The sequence below is a fragment of the Crocuta crocuta genome, unplaced genomic scaffold, assembly GCF_008692635.1.
Source record: "Crocuta crocuta isolate KB4526 unplaced genomic scaffold, BGI_CrCroc_1.0 scaffold35, whole genome shotgun sequence".
NCBI lineage: Eukaryota > Metazoa > Chordata > Mammalia > Carnivora > Hyaenidae > Crocuta > Crocuta crocuta.
In genome coordinates this window covers 4898982-4920020 of record NW_027530625.1, presented here as the reverse complement: position 1 = coordinate 4920020, position 21039 = coordinate 4898982, and the positions used below count along the sequence as shown (strand labels likewise).

The following is a 21039-nucleotide window of genomic DNA, read 5'->3' as shown; positions in this document are numbered from 1 at the left end:
CTCACCCTTCACTGAGTCCAGACCCTCTGAGTTTAGCCAGCCTATCTTTCCAAATGACTTACTCATCAGATATGTATGGGAAAATACCTAGTTCGCAATGCCATTCTGTGTAAAAGTCAGAAGAAAAAAAAAATCTTAAACTTGTCTCCAAACCTCTTGGACTTACCCAAAGCTTGTATCTTGCACAGTGTTACGCTTGGTCTTCCAGGCCGATCCTAAGTAGGTTAAATACCTTAGATGTTGACCCAATATACTATGGGCAGGAGTTAAAAACACCTTGCATATACCCACCCCGACCAACAAATGGGTTTAATTCACTGGTGTTTTATCAGAGGTTTTTTTTTTCATATTTGGCTATGAGAGATTCTCCAACTGTTTTATCTACAAATGGCCTAAACACGCTAACTCAGGAGAGAAACAGGTTACTAGGTAAAGCTCTCGGAAGTTCTAGCCGAGGCTGGAAATCAGGTTAAGCCACACTAGATGAAATACTTGGGAAGAGTGCCTGCGGCTATCAAGTCAGGTGGGGGGAAATACCAGAGACAGAAGGGGCAGGGGCAGCCTCGGCTTGGGGTTCTTATAACGAAAGGACAGCACTTTTCTTTATGGCCATGCTCTGTCCCCCCATCCTCCTTGGCCAAAGCCCACTCCAGAACAGGGAGTAACAAATCCTAGGCTTGCAACGCTTTCACTTTTAGGAAGACTTTCCTCCCAGATTCTTCCACTCTAGATCACGAACCCATCTTCTGGATAAGCATGTCAGTGGGGATGAGCCTACGCGATGAAAACTGTCAGTCTTCACCCACATCCTCACAGAGCTGCCTCAAACCCCAGTTCCCATTTTTTCTAACTCCCACATGTTTCTGAGAGGAACCAGATCAGGGCCCACGGCTGGCATGGAAACGAGAGGGGAAGGGAGGGGTGCCGCTGGAGGATGGATAAAAGTCAGTGGGAGGTTGGGGAGAGCATCAAGCTTAGCTTGAAAGGTCAGGAGGTGACAAACGGTGGCTCCCAAAACTTGGCCTTCTCCCCTGGGGAAAACCTAAGCAAAAAGGGCTACTGCCCACCGGACAGCCCCAGACAGTGCCCACCTGTGCCAACGGAGAGCCTTTCCCTCTGGCTCAAGCACCCACAGAGGTCAAGAAGCAGCTCCACTTCCACCAGGGCATAAATGGGGTGTCCCACCCAGCCCAAGAGGCGGTCCACCAGACCTGGCACGCTCCCAGGAGCTGCTCAAGAAGCCGGGCTGTTCACACCTGTCACCAAGCAGCCCAGACCTGTCACCCCGAGCTCCCGGAACTGTGGCGCGAAGAGGCCCCCTCCCAGACCGCGCGGACCGTGCGCGCCGCCTACCCGAAGCTCGCCCTCGGTGCGGTGCAGTCCCAGGCGCCGCAGCCCCACGGCCAAGTCGTTGACACACAAGCCGCCGTCACGGTTGACGTCGAGGGTCTGGAAGAGGCTCCACAGGCGCAGCCGGTGGTCCGGGCCCCCGCAGACGGCGCCGCCGCACGGGTCCACGGACGCCGGCGACGAAGCGGACGACGAGGCGGCGGTGGGGGCGGCGTCCGGCGGCGGGGAAGCCACGCAGCGGCACAACACACTGCTCACCATCGGGCGCGAGACAGGGGCGCCGGGCGCGAGGCGAGGGCGGCTGGCCGGCGGGGAGAACGCGGAAGACACGCGGGAGTCCCCGGACCGCGAGCGCGGGATGGAAGAAGCCGGCAAGGGGGCGGGAGGGGCCGCTTCCGGGAGCCCCGCCCCGCCGCGCACCGCCTCGTTGGCCACGCCCCCGGGCGCGCAGCCGGCCAGTCACAGGCCCGGACGGCCATCTGGGCAGGGCGGAGCCTCCCCGGGGACCGCCCACGCCGCCGGGCACTGCCAGGATCAATGGAGAAGGCGGGGCGATCCCGGCTCAGCCTACGGCCGATTCAAACTGAAGGAGGTGCGGATTGGCTGAGCTGGGCCGGAGAGAGGAAATCACGCCGTGATAGGCAGAAGTTACGTGATTAGCAGGCGGAAGGCCCCGTGTCCAATTTCCATTAAGAAACGCTGTTGAGGGTGAGGAATCGTAAGGATGGGAGGAGCGGTAGTGTACGGAGACATCGTAGTCTCTGGTGGGAAGTAGGATTTGTGTGAGGAGCACTTGTGAGCTGAGGCGGCAAGGCAGAGTTTGTCCCCGTGAGTAGAATTAAAAATTAATTGGCCGGTGGCTCAAGGCGGAAAGCAGTAGGTATCCTCAGGAGACCGGGTTTTGGTAATCTAACTCCCTAAACCACCAATAAAATAGCTGAATTTAACGGCGTTTAATAGTCGTAATACTGACGACTGAAGGACAGAACGATTTTCCAATGGAAGTGAATAAAGGCAGATGGGCGGAGCGCTCTTTAGCGACAGACACACCTTTAGACCAATGATCAGGCCAATTCCAGTAAATAGGCGTGGTCTTTAGCTGAGCGACAGATCCAAAGAACCAGTGATCGACGTGATGTCTGAGCCGCGACCAACCAGGAAGGCGTGTTGCCCCAGAGAATCTCTGGGAGGCGGGAAGAGGGGAAGTGGGCGGATCTCCGCACGCCCCGGCGGAAGAGGCAGATTCAGGAAGCCATTACGCAGCTGGCTGGCAGCGGCCGGGCCGGTCGGGGCTGGGCCCTACGCACTTTGCGTAGCGAGGGGGGTTACCAAAGGCCTGGTGCTTGGCCTTGGGCAAGCCCGGCCTATCCCCTGTAGGGGAGTGGGTGAGAGGCGAGGCTGAGGAAGAAGAGAAGGGGAATTGGGGCAGTTGAGGGGATTATAATTTCTTTGAAAAGGGGGGTGGGGAGAGGCCATGGCCGTCCCAGCCAAGAAGAGGAAGATGAACTTCTCTGAGCGAGAGGTGGAAATCATCGTGGAGGAGCTGGAACTGAAGAAGCACCTGCTGGTGAACCATTTCAACGCCGGGGTCCCTCTGGCTGCCAAGAGTGCGGCCTGGCACGGCATCTTAAGAAGGGTCAACGCGGTGGCCACCTGCCGCAGGGAGCTGCCAGAGGTCAAGAAGAAGTGGTCTGACCTCAAGACCGAGGTCCGTCGCAAGGTTGCCCAGGTCCGGGCAGCGGTGGAGGGTGGCGAGGCCCCAGGGCCCACTGAGGAGGATGGAGCCGGTGGGCCTGGGACGGGTGGTGGCAGTGGCGGCGGTGGCCCAGCTGTAGCCCCCGTCCTGCTCACCCCCATGCAACAGCGCATCTGCAACCTGCTGGGCGAGGCCACCATCATCAGCTTGCCTAGTACCACAGAGATCCACCCCGTGGCCCTTGGACCCACAGCCACTGCAGCCGCAGCCACGGTCACCCTGACACAGAGTGAGTGACCTCTCCCGCCCAGTCCGTCGTGCCTAAATGGGAAGGGCCAGCAAGAGCTGGGGCAGCCGGGGGAAGGTTGGCTGCAAAGGGTCAAAGGTCAGATGGGAGTCTCGGAAGACCACGAGGCCTTCCGAGAGCTCCACAGACAGAAGTGATCTGGTTCTCTTTGGGACTTCCTCAGCACACAGTCTGGACTCCTGATGGGCTGGATTGCTCCCAACTGTGTTGCCACCATTCATGTCCATGACTGACTGAACTAGGTGGTCCTTGAAGTCAGAGACCATGGCTGTGTCCCCACGGGACTTATCACAGGGCCTGACACATAGTAGGCAGTCAGGACATATTTGCTGAATGAATAGATGGATGGGAATAATAATAGCCAAGTCAGGCATCGATTCTGGACAAAGACGTTCTGGGTTCTCAGTGCAGCAAACATTCGTCAGGCACTGCTCAGAAACCTCATGGTTCCTGTGTTAATCCGTTTATTCACTCCTCCAACACTAGCACTTCCTTATTCTATGTCAAACATTGTGCTTGGCACTGGGATTGGATTACCGGGGTGTTTAAAATAACAGGCCAGCTATATTCTAATAGGACAGATGAGACACTCCCTCAGGAGAACCTAAGGACTCAGAAGAGGAAGGGGCTTCCTGATTGGGGTGGGGACCCAGAGCTGATGTTGGCATTGAAGGATAGAGAAAATTGACCTTTCCCATGGGCATGGAGGCCCAAACAGCCCACCCAGAATTCCTCCAGAGGTTCTCAGCTATGAATGGCAATGGTTTGGTCGGATTTTTTAGTTCAGATAAGAGTTTGTACCAGTGACTGTGAACTGCTTGGTTGTGCTGGGCTATGGGCCTGTATCCGTCAGTGATTCTCAATGGGGCTCTGGGGAATTGGGTGTATATGTGAGGGCCATCCCCCTGCGGCCATGTTTTCTAAGGATATCAAGATGCTAAAGAGGATCGAGCGCTGGTCTAAATCAGTTGCTACTCTAGAACAGGAAGGACCTCTAGGTATTCCTTTGGCCAAGGAGATGGGAGGCATTTATTGGGCACTTAAGCAGCTGCTTGGCCATAAAAGAAGGAGGGAGGGAAGACTAGTGTGTGGCTGCAAACACTTCACACAGAGAGTCCCACCCAAGATGGCTGCTGAGAGCTGTCACTGCAGTGAGCACGTGGTGCCGCCATTATTGACTGGAAGTGTCCCAGTGCGGTGGTTAGGAGCAAATTGGACTCCGGTGTTAGGCAGGCCCGGGTTTGCTTCCTGGGCCTGTTGAATAAAACTGTGTACCCATGGGCAAGTCACTCCATATTTTTCAGTCTGCTTCCTCATCTCCAAAACTGAGCACAACAGTGCCTGCCTCTCCGTGTCATTACAAGCATTCATCGAGCTACCGAGTGCAAAGGGCTTAGACGGTGCCTGGCACATAGTAGGTGCTCTATGCACTAGTATTATTAGCCTCTTTGGTTTCGCCAGATCTGAGACTGGTCCTTTGGTTACCAAGTAGATTCTCAATGCTCTAGGTTCTAGATTTATACAAGAATAGCTATAAAGCCAAAGGACCTGAATTCCCTCAGAAATACGGCTTCAGGCCTCCTCCCTGCCCCATGTGGCCAGCTTCTTTCTTTCTAGAAGGTGACCTGCCACTGCCTTTGCTCTTTCTTCCCCACAGTCCCCACGGAGACCACCTACCACACGCTGGAGGAGGGAGTGGTAGAGTACTGTACCACGGAGGCCCCACCAGCCCTCCCAGCCGAGGCTCCGGTGGAGATGATAGCTCAGCACCCTGACACTTCGGTCAAACCTCAGGCGCTCAAGAGCCGCATCGCCCTCAACTCTGCCAAGCTGATCCAGGAGCAGCGAGTCACCAATCTGCACGTGAAGGAGATCGCCCAGCACCTGGAGCAGCAGAACGACCTACTGCAGATGATCCGCCGCTCCCAGGAGGTACAGGCCTGCGCCCAGGAGCGCCAGGCCCAGGCCATGGAGGGCACCCAGGCAGCGCTGAGTGTCCTCATCCAGGTCCTCCGGCCCATGATCAAAGATTTCCGCCGCTACCTGCAGAGCAACACGCCCAACCCCACTCCCGCCTCGGACCCTGGACAGGTGGCCCAGAACGGGCAGCCCGACAGCATCATCCAGTGAGGACGGGGGCCGTCCCAGCCTTCTACTGTAATCGGATGACGTCAGTGTGGTCTTCTAAGTGGGCTTTGTGACTGGCCTGAGGCTAGCGCTGGCCACGTGGACAGCTCTCTCTTTGTTAGACTGTGAGGGAGACTGAAAAGTTGTTGGGCTCCCGGGACTCGAACTCTCTTACCCTCACCACTTGAGCTGCCTTGCTGAGAACCTGAAGATTGGTTGGGGGATGGAGGAGGCTGGACGCTGGTGCTGCTACACACGTTGTCACGAGCCAAGGGTTGTGACACCACCCAGACTCTGTCTAGGACAACTGTAAGGAAGGTTCTGGCTGGGGGCCGTCTCCCAGCCGGGGTCTGTGCTGAACGGCTCCCCCTACCCGACCCAGTGTCATCGCTTCGAATAAGATGTCAGTGGTGCTGGTAGTGACACAATAGCGGGGCCTGAGGAGGAAACTCCACCCTTTTCTCCTTTGCACTGTGCCTCAGTTCTCAGGGGATTCTAGTCAATCTGTGCTCTCCTCACTACCCCCCCCGCCCCAACCCTGGGCTGGCTCTGCAGTACACCCAGCGTGCAGCCCTCTGGGCTCAGGAATGCTGGGTGTCATGGGGACTGATTGGCCACCATCTTGTCTTCCACTGGATCCCTGGGCAGCCCGTTAGTGGTTCATCCTGAAAGCTTTTGACCCAGGTCAGACATCAGGCTTTGGGTGCTGTAAATTTGAGAGAAAACAGACCCGCGTGGAAACATGTTGCCCCCCCGCTCCCCTGCAGTGAGTCTGAGGTGACCGGTTGGCTTCTTCCAGAGGGCTTGCTTCAGCACAGTTGTATTTATTCTGTGCCTCGGACCCCTCCTGGGAAAGAGGGGGCAGCTCTGGCCACACCCTTCCTCCTTTCCTCTTCTGACTCCGTGATTCCGAAACTCAGTGTGGGAAAAAGCCTGCTCAGCATCCTGCCCCGGACTCCCTCTTCCCTCATTCGGCGCCTCATGTTCCTGCGAGACTCCCACTGGCTGGGTGAATCTGAAGGCCTGATTGGCCCTGAATGTTTGAGGTGGGAGAGCCAGAGCTGATAAGATGCGGGACCTTTGACTTCTGAGCTCGGGGAAGAGCAGATTGACCTCGGAGCGCTGAAGAAGGTAGTGTGCCCTTTCCGTCTCGACGCTCTGTCACCTTTTGTAGGGCATTTACCCAGATGGCATTTGTCTGTTTCATTTTCAGAATCGCCATCCATCACTGAGACCCTGCGTCTTCCCAGATCATTCCCCAGGACCGCCATTTTGCTGCCAGTGCCTCGGCCACACGTGACCAGCGATTGCTACTCGAGGCTCCAGATCTCAGCTAAACCGTCAAGGTGCTGCGCTTCTAGGCACGTGTGTTTGGAATTGCTTGCTCCGTGGTTGCAGCCACAGCAAGGTGCCCCCAGAGATGGTCGGGAGGTGACTGCCGGATGGTACAGTCAGCCTCTCTGTGGAGGGCAGGGGCAGCGCCAGCTATAGAGCAACGGAGAGGAATCAGGCTGGGGAGGGGGTGAGTGGAGGAAGGAAATCGCCACAGGCTGGAAAGCAGCGGCCCCTGGCAACCCGGGCACACTCCCTCCGGGGAGCCTGACGGCCCTGGCAGGGAGGCTATGGGGACTTCCTGCGGACTTGCCACTCAGTTTGGTTTGTCTCTGGGGTTGGCAACCTGAGCCAGTATTGCATCTGTTCTGATTGGGTATAAAGAGGAATCCTGGGTGATCACTTAAACTGACTGCTTCTTGCCAGGTCATAATTTTAAATTAAAAACATATCACTTTTTTTTTTTTTTACACATATCTGTGTCTTTATTGGTTATAGGTAGGAGATAATGGGCTGGCAGAGAACGGGCTGGCATAGTACGGCCCAGGGGTCAGATCTGGCCCAGCACCTGTCTTTGTCAATAAAGTTTTATTGGACACAGCCACAACCCTTCATTTACTGAAAGTCTGTGGCAGTTTTTGTGCTCTGGTGGCAGGGCTGAGCAATTGTGACAGAGACATCTGGCCCACAGAGCCAAAGGTATTTACTGTCCTTGATAGAAAAGTCTGCTGACCCTCAGTTTAGGGCAATGTTTCCGACTCTGGGTGAGAATTACTTGGGCTGTTTGGTAAACCTGACCCCAAACCTGACCCCACGTAAAAGCTAGAAGAGACTGCTGGGAGGAGAGCTCTAAGAATCTGCTGTGTATACAAGCTCTCTGGGTGATTCTGGTATTTCCTGAAGATTACAGACAAACTTTGCCTTAGTGGCTGGAAGACTTAATCTCGGCTGGATTCACAAATCATGGGATCACGGATCATGTCCCAGGGAAGGTGGTTCTCAGGAGTGGCTACTGACAGTTGAAAAATCCTGCCTAGCAAATATTCTCTCTTAAGAGCGGCCTTAATTCTGGAGGGAGCCCAGCCTTCCTGGACAGAATTATCGCTCTCCCCCATAGTTAGTAATAATAAAAACAGAAGGAATCAAGCCCCTGCTCTGTCTAGACCTTACAAGCATTACCTCATTGACTCTTTGCAATAGCCCCATGATTTAAGTAATAATACTGTTCTCAGTTTGCAGATGAGAACACTGAGGATCAGAGAGGTTGAGCAATTTGCTTAAAGTCACACAGCTACCTGATTCTCTGGGGTGGCCTATGCTCTTAACTATGCTAGTCTTGCTGCCAGTCAGATGTGAAGTCACCTAGAGACCATTTGAGCCTAACCTTAAGAAGTTTCTAGGTCAGGGGCGCCTGGGTGGCTCAGTTGGTTAAGCGTCCGACTTTGGCTCAGGTCATGATCTCACAGTTCGTGGGTTCGAGCCCTGCGTCGGGCTCTGTGCTGACAGCTAGCTCAGGGCCTGGAGCCTGTTTCAGATTCTGTGTCTCCCTCTCTCTCTGACCCTCCCCTGCTCACGCTGTCTCCCTCTCTCTCTCTCTCTCTCTCTCTCTCAGAAATAAATAAAACATTAAAAAAAAAGAAGTTTCTAGGTCAGATGAGGAGAGCCAGGAGGCACCGCGTGCTATATTGTTCTTGGCACTTGAAAGAGAAACACAGTGACCTCTCTCTTTCTGTACAGGCTTTGGACATTCATATCAAGAGGGAAAAGGATGGTTTAACAGAATTAAACCCACTTCACCTTGATGGTGCTCCTGGAAAACTGTCAGTTATACTGGGGTGATTTTTTTGGAGTCCTTCGTGAAATGTGGGAATTTGCAACAAGCAAGTCCTCCAACCCACTGAAGCTTACAGGTTCAAGTAGTGGAAGCCTTTTTTTACATTTTAAACCATTTTGATGGAAATCTTTCAGAAAGGTGTCCTTTGTGAACTATAGTCTGCCAAGCAGGACCAAGAGACCAGCAAAGGCCCTGGGCTCAGGCAGGGTGGGGCTTGAGCTAGGTCCCGCCATTTACTCACTGTGTCTCTTACCTTTGCCAGACCTCAGTTTTCTCAGTTCTAAAGTGGGGATGATGAATTACAGCCCCTGCATGCCAAGGCTATTATGCAGTGTTATTCAATGGAAACAGCTACTATTTATTTTTTTATTAGTTTTTTTAAAATTAATTTTTTTAATCTTTATTTTTGAGAGTGAGACTGAGAGAGACAGCATGTGAGTGGGCGAGAGGCAGACACAGAATCTGAAACAGGCTCCAGGCTCTGAGCTGTCAGCACAGATCCTGATGTAGGGCTCAAACCCACCGAACTGTGAGATCATGACCTGAGCCGAAGTCGGACACTTAACCGACTGAGCCACTCAGGTGCCCCAATTTTTTACTGATTTTTTAAAGTTTGTTTATTTATTTATTTTTGAGAGAGTGAGCATAAACGGGGGAGGGGCAGAGAGAGAGGGAGACAGAAAATCCCAAGCAGGCTCCCCACTGTCGGCACAGAGCCCGACTCAGGGCTCGATCTCACAAACCGTGAGATCATGACCTGAACTGAAATCAAGAGTTGGACTGAGCCACTAGGCACCCCAAATAGCTACTGCTTATTGAGCACTTAACCATGTGCAGACACTGTCCTAAGCACTGTATGTATTAACCGATTTTGTGAGATCGGGTACGTAACACCCAGCCTGTGCCTAGGATATGACATGTGCTCAGTGAACACTGGCTGCTGTCATCATTACTGCAGTGCCTTGATACTCCAAAGGCACTGTGAGTCTTGAGATCACAATGGGAGCTTTGGCCAAAGTGGTTTGAGCTTAAGATGGCAAAATCATTTATTTGTTTGTGATTTTGCAGTATGAGCAGGGCTCAGAGAGAGTGGCTTCTCTCTCTCTCTCTCTCTCTCTCTCTCTCTCTCTCTCAGTGTCCGCTGGGGCCTCGTCCTGTGCCTGGGAGGTCCTCTTCCCAAGAGAGCTCGCTCCCATGTCTTTCAAGCTGATGATGGATGGTGGGCTGGGAACGCCGTGGGGGCAGGGAGCTGGGGCTGGCACCTCAGTCCTCTCCATGGGCTTCTCCATGCGGCTGCTTGGGCTCCCTCACAGCATGCTGGTGGGCTTCCGAGAACAAGAACTGGAAGCTGCTTGTCCTCTGGCACAGCAACACTTTGCTTTTTCACTTTTTCTCTTGGTCACGCAGTCACCTGGTAGCCCAGATTCAAGGGCCTGGAGGAAGGAGACTCCACCTCTTGATGGAGGTGTGGCTCTTGCAAAGGGGGAGGGGAGGAACTGAGGAGGCCATGTCTGGAATCAAGCTAACTTGCTGCTTTTTTTATAAATGGGGGGTCAGGACTTCTGATCCATGAAAGACAGCCTCTCCTCCACATTCCTGCATTCCACCAATCAGGAGAGAAGGGAGCTCCCCAGATTTTGAAAGAGACCTTATTGAACTTCCTTTCAATTTCCTGGAGCTTTGAGCCAAGAGATTAGAAAGCGAAAACCCTTGGCAGGTAGGGGTGGGGGATGGGGTGGGTACTTTGGCTCCTTCTATCCTGGAAATCTTTGCATATTAGAAAGGGGCCCGGGGCTTGGAGGGACCCATCTGTGCAGACGTGCTTGGAGATCTCTCTGGAAAAGACTTCCTGACCTGCAGGGAAATTTGAGACGATTGGTCAGGGCTGGAGAGAAAGGCAAGGTGCTTGCTGAGAGGAACAGGCAGGGACAAACCCACTCTTTTTAAATTAAGATGAGGGGCGTCTGGGTGGCTCAGTCGGTTAAGCACCTGACTTCAGCTCAGGTCATGATCTCACGGCTCGGCTCGTGGGTTTGAGCCCCGAATCGGGCTCTCTGCTGTCAGCAGAGCCCGCTTTGCATCTTCTGTCCCCTTCTCTCTCTGTCTCTCCCCCACCTCTCTGTCTAAATGAGTGAATGAATGAAAGAGAAGATGAGCCAAAGTTGGCATGGATATTTGCACAGGGGGATGTCGTTCTCAAAATGGCCTGTCTGGTGACAGATATAGAGGCTGTGCTGGAATGTGCTGGTTCTCTGTCAAATCCGGGCCATCCATCACCTTCTGTGTCAACTCCTGGGGCTCAGCCTGGATCTCACTTCCTCTAGAGGCCCTTCCCAGCCTCCCATGGGCCTAGGTCACCCCCCTGCTGTGCACCCCCATGGCTCCCCACACTATTCTCCCTAACTCCAGGGAGTCCACATGGACTCCCTTGTTTTCCAACGATCCCCTCACTGGGAGCCACTCAGTTTCAACAGCCTTGTCTGCTTTGTTCCTGGCTTAGCCCAGCTCTGAGAGTGGCACCCCCACTCCCCAGCTGCCCGAGCTAGAAGCCCAGGCCACATCCTTGTTGCCTCACCCCTCACATCCTCTGGTTGTTAAGGCTGCTGATAGCTCTCAAATCTATCCACCTCTCTCTCTCACCTGGGTTACCTACAGCATCCCCCTCGCCCACCTCCCTGCTTCCAGACCCTTCTGAGGAGAGTCTTCAGAAGCAAAGCAGGCCACTCCCTGTTCTATCCTTTCAGTGACTTCCCTCAACTCTCAGGATGAAGTATAAGCTCCCGAATGTGACCTACAGGGGCCTCTCGTGGTCTGATGCTGCCTCCCATCTTGTACTTCATTCCAGCCACAGTGAAAGTTCACTTCCTTATTGTGAGAAGTAAGTGATTCATTGTCAGAAATACCAAATAAAAGCTGTGCTGTCTACTTAACAATAGGATCATAACCTATTGGAACTATGTACGAACCCCTCTCCCCTGCACAGTGGAGTCCCAAACCCTTAGACACTTCACTTCCTGGTTCTTTCCCTCTCCATTTCGGGGTTGGGGAGCTTATTTTTTGTGGGCTTTGCAATGAGCGTGTGCCAAAGAACTGAAGTCTCTGTGTCACCTCACGGAATGTACATTTGGTCCAATCAGACTACTTTTTGCCTTACACGGGCATAGGCGACATCCGAGTACGGCTGTAACCTCTGTAGCGCTCAGCCAATGAGGAATCAGGGGAGGGACTTCACGCTAGGAGATAAATTGTCTGCTGTAGCCGCCCAGAGTGTGCCTGCCCGTCAGACACCTGTTCTTGCAAGAACATTGCTGAAAGCCTCGCTTCACTGTGCTCCGCGTCTCTGCATCCCTCCTTTGATTGGGTCAATGGGCTTATCTCTCACACTTGTCCTTTGATTGTATATCTCCATAAAACTGGGAGAAAAAATAAAAATAAAAGTTTACTTCCTTAAAAATGTCAGGCTGTCTCTACCCTCCAGACCTTTACCTTTGCCGTTCCTCTTAATCAGGACAACTTTCTTCCTCATCACTTTCCTAACTTCTATTCATCCTTCGCATCCAGCTTGGGTATCACTTCCTCCAGGGAGTCTTCCTGGGTCCCACCCTGGGCTTTCTTTCTCGCCTGTTTATCACATTGTAGTGCAATCGCATGTTTAAATGTCCGGGTCCTGCTATAGGAGGGTGTCTCAACCTCCGCATGATTGGATTTTTGGACTGGATCATTCCTCAGGGGGGCCGGCCTATGTCATAGGCTGGTTAGTGGCATCCTGACCTGTGCACACTAGATGCCAGTAGCACATTCCATCCAGGGGTGACAATCAGAACTGTGTCCAGACATTGCTAACTGCCCCCACCCTGTGCAAAATCTCCCCCCAGGTAGGAACAACTGTCCTGTAGCAACGGCATTAGTCTTTTTTTTTTTAAGTTTATTTATTTATTTTGAGAGAGAGAGAGAAAGAGATGTAGGAAAGGCAGAGAGAAAGAGAATCCCAAGCAGGCTCCGCACCGTCAGCAGCGAGCTCAATGAGGGACTCAAACTCACGACCCATGAGATCATGACCTGAGCCGAAACCAAGAGTCAGAACATCACTTTTACTCATGGTTACTTTTCAAGCACATGGTGCAGCTCGCCAACAGGTTTTGACAGACATTTTGTCGCAGACATTTTGTCAATTGAACAGTGGCAGCATTTCCTGCGAGATGTTTTGCGTTGGATGGATAAAGAGACGAAAGCAAGACTCACCTGATGGCATGTAATTTGTGAGTGGAAGAGGTGGGAGTCCACCCCAGGTGTGCCTGGCTACACAGCCTTCTCTTTGTGAGTCAGCCTCCCGTGAGAGTGTGAGCATGAATCAGCCTTCCGGAGCTGTGGCCGGACCCTGGTCCTGTGACAGGTACCTCAGGAGCTCCGCCCTGAGAGGACACGCCCCACCTGAGTGCTGTGACCTTGGGCAGATCTCATCACCCCACCAGGCTGTGGGGTTTCTCCTCCTGTGCAGCCCTTGCCTCTGGGGGTAGGGGTACTGAGAAGATTAAGTGAGGAAAACGGAGTAGATGAATCATGTGATGGCCGTGCACAGGCGAGGAGGGGCCCCAGGGCTCCACACAGGGCCTCGGTTGTGGCGGGTAATAGATATGAAGAAATGAAGAGGCAGGGAGGGGCTCACCCGAGGACCCCTCTCTGCATGTTCTCCGAAGATTCTAATCCGGGGCTCACCAACTCGGGCCTCCAGCCGCTCGGATAAGAGTCCTGTGGCTCAGATAACAAGCAAGTCCCCCCCCTGCATCTGCATCGGCCTGGCTGGCTGGAGGCTGAACTCGACTTCAGGCAGGTCTGACAGTCAGGAATGTGGGCCCATCCTGCCAGATATTTCCTTTTTACGAAAACAGCCAGAAATCTGGGCTTTTATGTGCAATCTCCCAGTTTAAACATATTGACTACGAAATATTTGCACATCCTGTGCAAGCCAAACAAAACACACCTGTGGCCTAGAGTCAGCCCGCAGAGATCACCGTGTGAGCTCTGTGCTTAACCCTTCGGGGCCAGCTTTTATCCTTTGGGAGGAGCCAGAGGAAGGCAGCTGGAGGCAGAGGTTGGCAAGCCGGAGGCCTGGGTGCCAAATTCCTGTGCCAAATTCCTGTTTCTCTTGGGCCTCAGTCTCCCCATCCATATGACAGGGTTGCCCATCCTCGCTGGAACGGTGCCCAGTGTGAACACCCCTCCTGGCCACCCCTCCTTTGCCCAGGCAGGGCCTGACTCACTGGGAGGATCTGGGTTGGGCTCTTTGCTTCGCTGGAAGCTGAGTCAGTCTTGACTTGTGGTAATGACACTCATGTGCTACCTGCCTGTCAAGAACCAAGCACAAATGGGGACTGACCATTGCAGGGGACGCCACGGAGGCAGAGGCGGGCAGAGTCTCCGGGCAGGCCTCCAACCGAGTCCTGTCCAGATGGGAGGTTGGGCCAAAAGACATCCATCATCTCTTCGGGTCTTGGCTGTGGCACTCTGGTTTGGTCCTGACTATCCATCCTTCTTCCATGTGAGTCCGTGCAATGCGAGGGAGGGTCGCCAGTTCGGGTTTCCGCGGTAGGATTGTGGCCCAGGATTGGGCCAGGAGACCAATGCATCCCTCTGTGCACAGTGATTGGTTAAGGGCGAGCACGTGACCCACCTATGAGCATCTGCCCCGGATGGGGGTCACCCCAAGGAGAAAGTTCATGGAAAGTTCCTACCCTCCAGGATCCAGTCACAGCACCTGCAAATCTCCAGGTTTGCTTCTGCCATTTTAAGGAGGTGTCCGTCATTAGCAGCTGAGAGTCCTAAGGGTCCCACCCTGAGGGTTCGCAATTCAGATTCCAGGTCAAGATCCCTTCGGAGTTATCTGCCTCGACTAGCTGCTTCTCAAGTTGTAACCCAAGGAGTTTTCGCTTTCGGATCATTAGCTGTTAATGCACATTGCTGAGCCCACGTCCCGACCACCCAAAACAGATACCAGGGTGTTGGCTGCGAGTGGTGGGTGAGGATGTTTTACAATCTCCCAGGCGATTTGAAGGCTCAAGTTTGAGAGCGCGGACCCGACCTCAGGTCTACATTTCCACTCTCTCCCGGCGTGTCCGAACCAGGCGATCCCGCCCGTCTGGCCACAGCTGATTGGATGGAGGGACGATACACAGTCCGAACTGAGCCAATCGGGTTGCTTCCCCCAAACTTGGACCTGGAATTTAGGAACCACTCAGTCTTGGAGGCTGTTTAAACCTCTCTCCCCCTTCATACCGAAAAGCAGAAAAGATAGCTCAGCATAGGCAGGGGAAGGAGGGAGCACGTGAGAAGAAACAGGGCTGAGAGTCGGACGCAAGTGACCAAGGTTCCTTGATGTTCCTCATCCGGATCTCCTCCCCGCAAGTCCGCCTTTGCCACTGCCTGCGGGACCCCTGTGTTTTTACAGCCCCTTCCACTTTTTGCACTGCGTAATTCACTTGAGTGATGTCTGTTACATGTAACCAAGAGACCCTTCCCTAAGAATCAGTTTCTTTCTGAAGATCGCAGTTTCCTTATCCGTAAAATGACCAACGTTTTGTGATTCAAGACACCCTCTCCCCGTATGTAGCAGATCCTCAGAGAAGAGGCCCCCCCTTGAAAGATTCCTTCCTTCAGCTAAGGTCTTGGTAATGTGGGGTATAGGTGGCAGAAGGATTTTGCTACAACAGTGCTTCCCAAGCTCTGGTGTGCACTGAAATGACCTGGAGCCTGTCTAAAACACACATTCCTGGCCCCCACATGTGCAAGCTGTGATCATTGGGTAGGTCTGGTAGGGCCCAATTATTTCTCTCTCTCTATAGTATACAAGGTTTTTAAAGGTGTACCTGACATACTATAAACTCCATATATTGAACAAGTTTAAAATTTTAACTAATTTTTTTTTTTTTTTTTNTTCCCAAGATGAAGTATTGCTCTTCCCACTGAGCCAGCCAGGCACTCTTAACAATTTAATGAAAATTGTATGTATATTTGTGAAACCACCACCACAATTAAGACCATAAGAATTGTCATGAAAATCTCCATCACCACCAATTGTCATGAAAATCTCCATCACCACGAAGTTTCTTCGTATCTCTTTTTAAAAAAACGTTTATTTATTTTTGAGAGAAGAAGAGAGACAATGCATGAGTGGGGAAGGGGCAGAGAGAGAGGGAGACACAGAATCTGAAGCAGGCTCCAGGCTCTGCACTGCCAGCAGAGAGCCTGATGCAGGGCTCAAACTCATGAACCATGAGGTCGTGACCTGAGACGAAGTCAGATACTTAACTAACTGAGCCACCCAGGCGCCCCTCTTTGTATCTGTATAATTCTCCCTTCTTCCCGGCTCCATTCCATTGCTTCCTCCAAGCAACCACTGGTCTGCTTTCTGTCACTATAGATCGTGTGCATTTTCCAGAGTTTTAGCTAAATGAAATCATGCAACATGATTTCCTTTGTCTGGCTTTTTTTTCCACTCAGCCTAAGTATTCTGAGGTACATCCACGTTGATGCGTTATCAATAGCTCGCTCCTTGCTTGCTGAGTAGGATATGCCATAATCGGTTTATCTAATCACATATTAATGGACATTTTAGTTTCCAATATTTAACTATCATGAATAAAGCTGCTGTGAACCCTTCTGTACAACTCTGTAGATACAAATGCTTTCATCCCCTTGGATAAATACCTAGGAGTGGAATGGGGCGCCTGGGTGGCTCAGTCAGTTAAGGTCCAACCTCAGCTCAGGTCGTTCAGGGATTCACAGTTCAGGGATTCCAGCCCCGCGTCAGGTTGTTTGCTGACAGCTCAAAGCCTGGAGCCTGCTTCAGATTCTGTCTCCCTCTCTCTGCTCCTCCCCTACTTGCACTCTGTCTCTCTCTCTCTCAAAAAGAAATAAACATTAAAAAAATAAAATAAATACCTAGGAGCAGAATGGCTGGGTCATACTTGGTGCATGTTTCATATTTTAAGACACTGCCAAACTGTTTTTCAAAGTGAATGCATTGCTTTACATTCCCACCAACAGTTTATGACCGTTCCAGTGGCTCCCTATTCTTATCAACATTTGGTGGGGTTTAAATTTTAACCATTCTAATAGGTGTGAAGTGGCACCTCATTGTGGTTTTAATTTGTATATCTCTAAGATGAATGGTGTGCTTACTACCGCCTGTAGATTTTCCTGACAGGGTGTCTCTTCTATTTAAATAGTCTTATTAATAAGTGTTTAGAGTTCTTTATATATCCACATATGTGTTCTTCGCTAACTCTATTTTTGCAAATATTTTTTCCCAGTGTGTGCATGCCTTTTCACTTTTGTAACAAATGCTGTAGATGACTTTGATCCACACTGAGTCCGAGAACCTCTCCTCAATGACAAACAGTGCAAATTCAAACAGTAATGAGAGGGGCTGGGCTATCCAAGTAGCAAAAATTTAAGAAAGAGAGCCCTCAGGCTTTACTGGTGACAGACAATTGGGGACACACTTTATTCACCTTTACAAGGAGTGGTGATTGGTGCAAAACCTTGGGAAGACTATGTGCTGAGAGTTTATCAAAAATCTTTACGTGCAGGTTTCTTTGACTCCGCAAATTCAGTGCTAGACATGTTTTTTCCAGAAAATAAAATGAAAACAGTGAGTGGTCTGTCCCAGGATCTTCAAGTGGGGCTGCAGACATGCCTGGCTGGTGGGCCGCCTGTCTTGGTACTGTGTCCCCATGTGCTCCGAGCCATCTTGCTGTCAAGCCTAGGTGGAAGGCTCAGAGGGCCCGGGAGGTCAGCGGGACTGGAATTTGACCATCCCTGGCAGGGTGGCCAGAGGAGAGTGCAGTGCAGGTCTCCCTCAACTACATCAGGAGTCTGGGTCCGTTGTGAGCCTGGCATGACCTTGGCAGGCTCTGGGATGCAGGTTGTAACTGACCACCACCAGTGCAAATTGGGACACAGAGATACCTGGCAGCTACCCGGGGCCTAAGAACAGACAGCCCTTTGCTCTCCACACATCAGTAGTTTCCTGGGGATTGGAGGGTGGGGTGGGGCTTTCGCGAAGGCTGGGCCAGGACTGCTAGAGAAGGGAGCTGGGGGCCTGGAGCTCTGAGTTCTAGATTAGTCTCTGTTCTACTGTGCCTGTTCCCTTTCCTAGGCCATGGTCTCCTTAGCCAGACAGTGGGGAGGTGGATCAGATAGTCCCCTCTGCCCCCTCCAGCATGGGGTGAAAGCATGGGTGCTAGAACCAGCCAGACCTGAATTCCATGTCTGTCTCCAATGCTTTCTGTGACTTGGCATGTTGCTTAACCCTTTTGTACCTCAGTTTCCATCTCAGCTTAAAGTCTTGCAGTGACTTCCCATCATGCTTTGGAAAAAGGCCCTTACGATCTCTCCTTTCCCACCTCTCAGCTCCACTTCCCGCTACTCTCGCTATCACTCATCACACTCCAGCCACACAGGGGCCCCTAAACTCCTCCTTCTGACCCCAGGGCCTTTACACATGCTGTCGCCTCTGACTTGCATGTCTCTGGCCCTCTCCCTAGCTAGGTCCTGTTCATTTATCAGAGCTTAGATGCCACACTTCCTCAAGGAAGCCCTCCCTAACTCCAGACTCAATCCCGCCTACTGCTTCTCCCTCCACAGCACAACTGTGGTCATTAAGCAATTATGTCTGCATGATTATTTGTCTTGTGTCTGTCTCCCGGCGGCACTGTGAGCTCCCCAAGAGCAAAAACGAGACAGTCTTGTTTGGGCCTCTTGCTCAGGCCTGGCAAGATTACAGGCACCCCAGTAATTTTGTTGAATCAGTGCTGACGCCATTCTTTGCCCATTCTAAGATGTGTTTTCCCCTGCATTTAGACATCTCTGAAATCGGAACGTATTTCACAACTGCAGTTAACGGTAGCACCCGTGACCTAATCATCAATACCTATGCTTTTAGAACAAAACTTGTAGCTTGAAAGTCTGGAGACAAGAATAACATACTCGGAAGAAATCTGTGTCGCCCATGCTCTCGATGACACGGTACAATGTTGTCTTGAACAACACAGACCTCAATGACTCTGAAGGAAAGAGTGAAGCAGAAAATTTAGACGCTGCATGTGCAAAAGTTTCAGGAATATCTTCACTAAATTATTTTCATCATATGTATGCACAATAGTGAAATATGATTTTTAAAAAGTCTAAGTTTAAGGGAGCACCTTCAATAAATATAAAATGAAATTTCTAAGTGACAAGTGCCGTGTTATATTTTACTTAGTAGTGCTTTTATCTTTGCTAGTGGCACAAAAACGAATGCTGCATCTTTCAACGGAAGCCGTCTTAGGTTCGATTCGATGCTTCAGGCTCCTACCTTAATGGGACTGTGGGGCAATTCCAGCAGAGACCGGAGGAGGGCGCAGCGCTCAGGGCGGCCACAGGGGGCGCTCGGTTCCCAGGCGCCTTCCGAGTCCGAAGTTTGAGGAATCTGGGGTCCGAGAAGCCGGGCGGTGTGTCGTTATCCATTGTGTCCTGCAGGTGGCGCTAGAGAACCACAATCAGGCGCCGCTCTGTGGGCATCGCCCAGAGCGTTCTAGGCTGGAGGAAGGCCTCCGGAGTGTGCTGTTCAGGCAAGGAGTAGCCTCTCTTGCCACCCCCAGGGAGAGGACACAGCCAATTCTACCAGCCCATCTAGCCCAGAAGCAGCTCTGGGTGTGGGGAGTGCTCAGGAACAAACAGAAATTGGGAGCTCTGCCCTGTCTGGGCAAGCTGTGTGACTCTGGTCCCCCCTTCCCTTTCTGGCCTCAGTCTCCCTCCCATGCAGGGAGGGTGTGAGAGCCTGCCAGACCTGAGCCCTGGCAGTAAAGGTCTATGGTGGCTTCAAGGCTTCCACCAGCTGCCACTGGCTTACCTGCCAAAGCCATAGGACAGCCCTCTCCGTATCTGACCTTGTCCCCTCCCACTCAGGTCATAAAGAAAGTTTCCCTTCTCCCTGGATTGGGAGAAAAGATTCAGTGACTTTCCCAGGAGTACAGAACTGTGAGTGGTGAGAGCCTGGAGTAAGCGCTGGACCTGCTTGCTCCTTCTACCGTGGCCGTCTGACGTCCTACGATGGAAAGGGATGCAAAAGGCAAGATGGGAGTGAATTTCCCACGAAAGAAAGGAGCTAAGACATGTTCTTTAGCAAGACGATGGATCAATCATACATGCCTAATTTGTCTCCTGTGGTTTTAGTAACCACAGTGAAGAGATTTTTTTTTAAGCCACTGATTTCTCAGAAAGGACACAGAAAGCACAAACTGTGAAAACTTGATAAAGGAGAATCTACCAAAATGCAAAACGTTTGCTCTTCGAAGGTCATCGGTAAGAGAATGAACAGGCAAGGCAGAGACTGGGAGAGAAAGATTTGCGATACGTATCTCTGACCACGGACTTGTATCCAGGATTACAAACAACGTCTCCCACTCAATAATAAGACAAACAGCTCAGCTGAAAAATGGGCAAAATATCTGAACAGGTCCTTCCCAAAAGAAGATGTACAAAGGGCCAATAAGCCCATACAAAGATGTTGAACATCGTTAGTCATAAGGAAAGGACAAATTAAAACCACGTTGAGAATCTCCAGCTGCCTACTGGGTTGGCTACACTTGAAAGAAGGATAATTCCAAGTGTTGGTGGGTGTGGAAGACCCACAGGTAGAAAATCAAATGGGGTGACATCTGGGTGGCTCAGTCAGTTGATCTCACTCTTGATCATGATCCCAGGGTCACGGGATCGAGCCCTGCGTCAAGCTTTGTGCTGAGTGTGGAGGCTGCTTAAGATTCTCTCTTCTCCCGCTGTCCTGTCCCCCACTCACACTCTCTCTCTTTAAAAAAAAAAAAAAGAAGGGTGGGGGGAGGAGCGCCTGGGTGGTTCAGTCAGTTAAGTGCCCGACTTCAGCTCAGATTGAGATCTCGTGGTTTGTGGGTTTGAGCCCCACATCAGGGCTCTGTGCTGACAGCTCAGAGCCTGGAGCCTGCTTCGGATTCTGTGTCTCCCTCTCTCTGCCCCTCCCTTGCTAGTGCTCTGCTCTCTCTCTCTCTCTCTCTCTCTCTCAAAAATAAACATTAAAAAAAAGTAAAATTAGGAACAGCACTTTAGAAAACGATTTTGCAATTCTTATAAAATTAAATCTACCCTTCCTGCACACCCAGATAATCCACTCTTGGATATTTACCTGGAAGGAATGAAAACATATGTCTGCCCAAATGCTTGCTCAGGAATATTCATGGCAGCACTATTCACCACAGGAAAAACTAAATATATCCAATGAGTTGTGTAAAAAAGTATACAAATCTGAAACGTCATGAATGATCTAACCCCAAAGTGCAACACTACTCCCACAGTGGATGATGGGGTGGGGGAAACGGGGGG

At 51.6% G+C, this 21039-nt stretch overlaps 2 protein-coding genes across 2 annotated transcripts in view; one reads left to right on the top strand and one right to left on the bottom strand.

Annotated features, from left to right (window-relative positions):
- The window catches only part of SLC25A25 (solute carrier family 25 member 25), a 32970-nt gene extending 31260 nt beyond the window's left edge, over positions 1–1710 (bottom strand). The window contains exon 1 of the mRNA XM_077768288.1: positions 1354–1710. Coding sequence (XP_077624414.1) covers positions 1354–1611 — 258 coding nt within the window. The 5' untranslated portion in view covers positions 1612–1710. The remainder of the gene's footprint in view (positions 1–1353) is intronic.
- Positions 1711–2795: 1085 nt separating this feature from the next.
- On the top strand, positions 2796–7412 carry NAIF1 (nuclear apoptosis inducing factor 1). Its single transcript, XM_077768286.1, has 3 exons — positions 2796–3335; positions 5011–6611; positions 6694–7412. The coding sequence occupies exons 1-2, from the start codon at positions 2825–2827 to the stop codon at positions 5481–5483; spliced, it is 984 nt and encodes a 327-aa protein (XP_077624412.1). The 5' UTR covers positions 2796–2824; the 3' UTR covers positions 5484–6611; positions 6694–7412.
- The last annotated feature ends 13627 nt before the right edge of the window (positions 7413–21039 follow it).

Excerpts from the sequence above, each read along its gene's own strand:
- NAIF1 (XM_077768286.1), top strand. The coding sequence starts at position 2,825 with ATGGCCGTCCCAGCCAAGAAGAGGAAGATGAACTTCTCTGAGCGAGAG. Across the intron at positions 3,336-5,010 it reads CACGGTCACCCTGACACAGA|TCCCCACGGAGACCACCTAC; the intron begins GTGAGTGACCTC and ends TCTTCCCCACAG.